This window comes from Pezoporus wallicus, unplaced genomic scaffold (assembly GCF_028554395.1).
Source record: "Pezoporus wallicus isolate ANWC-B61680 ecotype Strahan unplaced genomic scaffold, APGP_CSIRO_Pwel_v1 contig_13737, whole genome shotgun sequence".
Taxonomy (NCBI): Eukaryota; Metazoa; Chordata; class Aves; order Psittaciformes; family Psittacidae; genus Pezoporus; species Pezoporus wallicus.
In genome coordinates, this window is record NW_026641629.1 from 467,739 (window position 1) to 474,163 (window position 6,425).

Sequence of the window (6,425 nt, forward strand, 5' to 3'; positions counted from 1 at the left end):
CTGTTCCAGGCCACCCCAGCTGCTCCCAGGGCAGATCAGGGCTGCTTTATTTTTACTCTCGGTTCAGCGTGTTGCTCCTGTTCAGTTTTTATTTTCTATTTTTGCATACTAATTAGCTGCTTGGTTTTTAGTTTGATTTTTATGGCCTACATATTATCCATGTTTCTCTGGCAACCTGACAGCTGATGGATCCCTTGGGGTTGCTCAGAATTACTTACGATGCAAGCGAGGAAGCCAGACTGTTTTCCTGTGGTAGGGCTTTCAAGGGGGGGAGAGTGGGCAGGGGACAACTGAAGGCTCCTTAAATGCATTTCTGCAGCCTGACCATTCCTCCTGCAGCTCCATTGCCTGGGAAGATCAGGTGTAACTTGCAATGGGACAGTTAATTCATCCTGTGGAAGAGAATGACTGAGCAGTGTGTGCTTGGCTGGGGATGTTTTGGAGACTGGTCTGCATGACAGCAAGTGGTATCTGCGTTCCGTAGGAATCTGGATACAGCCCATGGTACGTGCTCCCCCTGGGGAGCTGCAGTCAGAGGTGCAGAGCTCCTTCTCCAGAAGCACCAAGACCTGGTGCCCAGTTAAACTTGTGGTTTCAGTGCAGGTAGTACGCATGACGGGGAGGCAGGAAGGTGAAATGCTTCCTGAGCGCTACAGCCCAAACCCGCTAGCACAGGTAATCCAAAAGCGAAGGTAGGAATGTCATGAGCACTGTGCTGAGTCTGCCCTGTGGTCCCTCAGTATGTGCAGCCTTTACAGCTTCCAATATCCATTACCAGCTTCAGTATTCCCCTATTGATTTTTACTATTCCGTAACCACTGTATTTTATCTAATGAAGCAGAAACCAATCTCAGGTCCTTTCCCTTTGTGCAGCCCCAGCACATGTCGGCTCTGGTTAACCGTGGGCAGGGGCAGCGTACGTTGGGTTGGGTTTCTGGTGTCTCACTGAAGAGGTGGAGTTTTAAATTAAAAAGTAAATGCAGACAGCCTTGGTGCGAGATTTCTTTGGGGTTTTAAGCCTGGTGCTGGGGTTTATCTGGTCTCAAATCAGCATCAGCAACTCCCGGAGGTACAAGTGCCCTGTGCTGGTGCCCCTGCGCCAGGACAGCGAGGGGGTCAGGTTCACCTGCAGCAAACCTCAGCTCTCCCCACCTCCTCTGGTTACAGGTGCTGTCGTCGCCTATAAATATTAACAGGATTTCTCCCAGAGGCCCTGGCAATGAGCTCCACTTCTTGTAGTGGAGAGGGAGAGTACCCACAGGAGACTCGCGCATCAGCCAACTTCTCCCTGTCCTCGCTCTTTTCAGGGCTCTTATAATGAAGGCTTTGATGGAGCTCAGGAGCACGTAGCGGTGCTGAACGTATAAATATTAAAAGCAAACTTTCTACAGCAACTTACCATTCAGAGGCTGGATGTGAGCTCTGTTTGTTTAGGAAGAGGGGAAGAATGTGGGAAGCTGGAAGGCGCTGCCCGAGCAGGCGTCTGCTCTGGTTTGCTAAGATTTGCTCAGCTCCAAGCCTGCTTTTCAGTTTTCCTTTTTGAACCTCCTTTGAGCATGCAGGTTATGGTGGCAGAAGGAGGGAGCCGATACGGGAATGAGCTGCTGACTTCAAACAACGAGTGTCAGGAAGGAGAGCTGGGGAGGAAGCCTTTGGTTCTGTGGTGTTTGGCTGTTTGTATGGATGAGCAGGACTGTGATCAGGGTCTGGTGTCCTCTGCTGAGTGCAAGGAGTTTGTTTCGTAGTTAGATCTGGGCTGGTGCTTTCTTCCCTGTGGGGTAGGAGCACTTGTCTACAAGATTGGTTTGTACTTGAGACAAAATCCTCCTCTGGGATGGTCGGACCATGGTTAACCTGGGGTTAGGAACGTTCACCAGCTCTGTGACAGCCCTGCCCCGGTGATGCAGTGTGAGGGGACCGGGCAAGCCAGCGGTGGGGGGGCTGGTGGCAGTTGTTGGGCTGCCAGAGGCCGGCGCTGTGATGTCCGTTCAGTCAGTCCCAGTTCTGCTGGGGTAATGCAGGGGCCGGGAGGAGCGCTGGGCTGGGGCCTTTCTGGTGGTTAGAGGCCAGAGCAGTGCCGCTGGCGTGTGCCAGGGCGATGCTGCTGCTCAGTGCCAGGAGCAGGACGTTCCTGCTGCCACCTCTCTGCCGCAGAGCTCTGTGAGGGGCAGGAGGTGTTTGTTATACAAAGCTTTAACCCTGGGGATGGGGAGAAAAGCCACGGATGCTCCCTGCATCAGTTCCCGTTCGGGTGTTGGCAGTGGATGCAGGTTTAGGCTCTGCTCTGGCTCTGCATGAGAAGCTGCCATCGCTCGTCAGTGTCTCACTCAGCCTGTGCCTGTCTGCTCTGTCCCCTGCAGAGTATGCGGAGAACATCGGGGACGGGAAGAACCAGGAGTTTCGGGAGAGTGAGCAGAAGCGGATCCTGGACCTCCTGGAGAGTTTCTGAGCCTCGAGGTCTTGGCACCTGGTTCTGCCTCTGCTGCCCCCTCCAGCCTGATTGCGCGATCAGTGATGTTTCCGTGAAACCGCTTCTATTAAAGACAGTTTGTTTTTCTTAACTCCTTTGTTACAAGCAGTCTGTGCGTGGGGATGTAGCCGTGGACCTTGTGGTGGGGCAGCTCAAAGGTTGTCCCCCGAGTCCAACCGCAGTGTTGGTGTGAAGCAGTGGAACAGTAGATGTGTTGGGGGGTAAGAGGAAGCCCAGGTAGCTCAGGAGACTGTTTGCAGGTGATTCTAGCCCCATACACTAAGAAAATGTACATCCTGCTGTACTGGCATAAACTGGGGGGACTCAGGTGTTGGTATGTGCCCAGGCCAGAGGCTCTTCAGTGGCAGAGGGGACCCAGAAGCCAGACCCACTGAACATCCCAAGGTAATCAAAGGTGAGTTTTGCATGGCCTAGGCTATGTCCCTGCTCCCGAGGGGATGCTGGAGTGACTCTATCGGGTTATATTCGGGGCTAGGAGGCAGGGTGCATAATCCATGACCTGACCAGACCCCACTGGCTGCCTTTTGTGGTCAGCCTCAGGTCTTGGCTGTGCTTGTCCTGTAGGAAACGAGTGTTGGGACTCTCGGGTCTGGATCGTCAGGGCAGCCCTAAGCTCCTGCAGAGGAGGGGACCCCTCTGGGGCAGCCTCTACCCACAACCCGGAGCTGCAGCAGGGCTGAGGGCCGGAGCGTGGTGGGGCAGACCCACAGCTCCTCCCATCGCCTCCCACACCGGCCACGGTGCTTTGGCTGCTGCTCCCAGCCGTGGCTTCACTGGGACAAGGAGCTGTGCATATTTTCCTGCATCCTCCTTTCTTGTGCTCGAGTTAATGAGTGTCATCAGGAGCCCCGGCGGCTCCGGCAGGCTGGGCCCTGCCTCATTTAGAGAGATTTGCATGCTGGCAGCACTCATTTTTTATCTCCAAGAAAAATGCACTGTCAGGGAAGCTGAGCGGCCGCTTCAGCCGCGGCTGCGGTGGCGCTGCCGGCCTGGGTGCTGCTGAGCGCTCCTGTTCAGGGGATCAACGCGGGGGTCGTGGCTTCGGCAGCCACCAAAGGGCTGCAAACCCACATTTTTGGTGCAGAACTTGCTGGAATTCCTCATTTCTTTGTTCTGTTTTCAACCGGAAAGGTGTTTTTTCCTCCCTTTCTCAGCTGTGCTCAGTGTTGTACTGGAGCCTGGGAGCTGTTGGCAGCACAGCCAATGGATTTGAGGTCAAAGCTGGGCTCTGGTCTTCCTCCTGGAAGAGGCGCTGTCCTTCCTCCCTCATGGTACCTGTGTGCCTCCAGAGCCAGAGGAGACGCTTGTGGGATACAGGAAGGCAAAATGCCTGTGTCTACCTGAGCCCAACCGTCTGTGACAGACGAGGATGCTCCAGCTGCTGCTGTTGAATTAGAGCAGAGCTTGTTACTGCAGGTCAGCCTTTACAAGATGGATGATGAATTCTTCTCTCCTCCTCTCTCAGAGGGGAAAACCCCACTGGGCAAGGTTGGGATCCTCTGTGTGGTGGTCCCAGGGTGCCGGAGGGGCTGGAGCTCCCGGCCCCGTCTGGGATGCACAGAACGGGTCATCTTGGGCAAAAGAGCAGGAAAACCCATTCTGTGTCCCAAGGCAAGCTGGGGGCTGCTGGGCTGGGGGCTGTGTGGGCTCTGGCTCCAGCACCCAGGACAGGCAGGGGTCGGAGCAGCCCAGGACCATCCCAGCCCACAGCTCGGCCTCTTCAGCAGCATCATCTGCTGGGAAGCATTAAAGCATCACAGCTCCTGATGCTTGTGCTCAAAGAGATCCCTGGCTGTGCCCTGCGGTCACTGGAGCGTGCAGGGAGAGCCCATCCTTCACTGCAGCCCTCGCTGGGTTGTGTCTTGTCTCTGATTGTAAACAGGTTTGACTGAAGAGGTAAATGAGAAGTTAATTAGAAGGAACATGATTGATGAGCGCTGGGTGATGGGGAGGTGGGATACTTGCCCTCCAAGGGAAGGGGTTGGGGGTTGTTCTGCAGCTGGAGCATCGTGCTGTGCCCCTGCGCTGTCCCCCTGTCCCCTTCTCTGCAGAGGGACCTCAGGACATGGTGTTGGGGGCTCTGCTCCAACAGGAAGCTGGGAGCTGCCTGGGCTGAGGCTGGTTGTGGGCAGAGAAGGGTGAGAGTTGTGACTGAGGAATATCCCGACATCCCCGCAGAGAGACCCAGGCTGCACTGGATACACAGGCACTGTCAAAACTGGGAAACGCCTTCAGCAGCACAAATAAGTCACCTCAAGCACTGATTGTTGGAGGGGGTTGTAATAATTCTTTCCTTCTAAGAGCTGGGTTTCAGGGGAGGCTTTTCTCATCTGGCCATAAATAACGTGGAGGGGAAGGGGCTGCTTTGGGGATTGTGTTTGTTGGCTGTCTTTACCTTTGATTATTGGTTTTGGTCCTTAAAACAATGGTTTGGAAAGAGGGAAATGGAATCCTGGACTGATTCGCAGCGGCGCCGGCATCCGGACCCTGCTGCTGGGTTCTGCAGGGCAGGAAGGAGCTGGAGCCAGGCGGGGCTTGTGCTCGGAAGGAAGAATTCTTTGTGAGTGATTTCTCCTGAGGTTTAGCCCCTCCTCATTGACCCCCCTTTGCCCTGGGACCCCCAGAGCTGCCCTGAGCTTCCCACTGCCCTCCCCCCGGGCTGGGACCCTCAGAGGCCCCAGAGCTGCTGCACTCAGTGCCCCAGGGATGCTCTCCCTGTCCTGGGGCCCGGTGCTCTCCCAGCCGGGTTCCCTCCACCCCAACCCCCCGGCCCCCCTCCCTGGTTCGTGTAGTGCGATGTTCGGTCAGTTTTGCTGTCCCGGCAGGGTTGGGTTGGGTTGGGTTGGGTTCACTCACCCCAGCCCCTGCGCTCCGCACCAGGGGCCCCACCGGGCGCTGTCTGCGTGGCTGTGCCGCACCGGGACGAGCGGTGGAGGAGGCTGCGCTGCTGGATGTCGGAGCTGTTGTTTTCCTGCAGCACGCACAGACCTTTGCGAATAATCTAATAATGCAGGAATGTCAAAGTCAGCAGTGGAAGGAAATCCTTTTATACAGGGCTTGTCGAGTCTCTAAACAAGTATCAGAAATGAGCTCGGGATCAGCACGGAGGGTGTTTATTCTGCCCATCACAGCGATGAACAGCAGCAACGGAGCTGAGTGCTGGCTCCTGGGCATGGGCACAGCCCTGAGCCCGGCCCCATCGCTCATGGGGCTGCAGCAGCAGCCACCCCCGGGAGCTTCAGGGGCGTGAGCAGCAGGAACCGAAGCGCAATCGCTGTGCTGTGTTCAGAGCAGGGGGTGCTGAGCACCCCAGTGCTTCAGCAGTGGTGGCGTTTGGGTGCTTTTGCCTTCCCCGGATGCCTTAAGCTTCCACTGTCTGAAGCAAGCGCAGGCTTTGGGTTGTGTCAGGATGACCATGGGCAGCACTTGGCTGCCAGCAGGAGCAACAGCCCAGCCTGGTTTGTGTCTGGGTGTCCCTGTGGGTGCCACCAGGCTCGCTGTGGTGTTGCTGTGTGGAAACAGCCACCGGATTCCCCCATCTCGCCGGTTCCCACCCCGAGCAGAGCCACTGGCACGAGCCACACGAAGCAGTAGGCAGAAACCCTGGTGCTACCAGAGAGAAGGAGCATCTCATCCTTGAGTGAGCCTCTGCGGCCCTTGCTCTGGCTCAGGAGCCCTGCGGGGAGGCACCAACTTACTCCAGCACAGCAGCAAGGGTGCACATAAGGGACCTCAGGTGCCTGCTGGGTCTGGAGCTGCGGGCTCTGCTCTCTCCTCCAGTGCAGCAGCTCCCTCCTCTCCCTGCCAGGCGCGTGGGGTCCATCAGGGCTGCGTGGCCGCTGCAGACAGCAGCTGCTCTGGGCCTTTCCGCTGAGGAATTAAATTGAGGAGGAAAATGGAACCTTCCGAGCGCACCCAAGCCACGCGGGCGCTT

At 56.5% G+C, this 6,425-nt stretch overlaps 1 protein-coding gene across 1 annotated transcript in view; it reads left to right on the top strand.

Annotated features, from left to right (window-relative positions):
• Positions 1–2,496, top strand: part of CTNNBL1 (catenin beta like 1) — a 42,644-nt gene extending 40,148 nt beyond the window's left edge. Inside the window, exon 16 of the mRNA XM_057424769.1 lies at positions 2,361–2,496. Within this exon, the coding sequence (XP_057280752.1) occupies positions 2,361–2,449 (89 nt within the window). The 3' untranslated portion in view covers positions 2,450–2,496. The remainder of the gene's footprint in view (positions 1–2,360) is intronic.
• Positions 2,497–6,425: the final 3,929 nt, after the last annotated feature.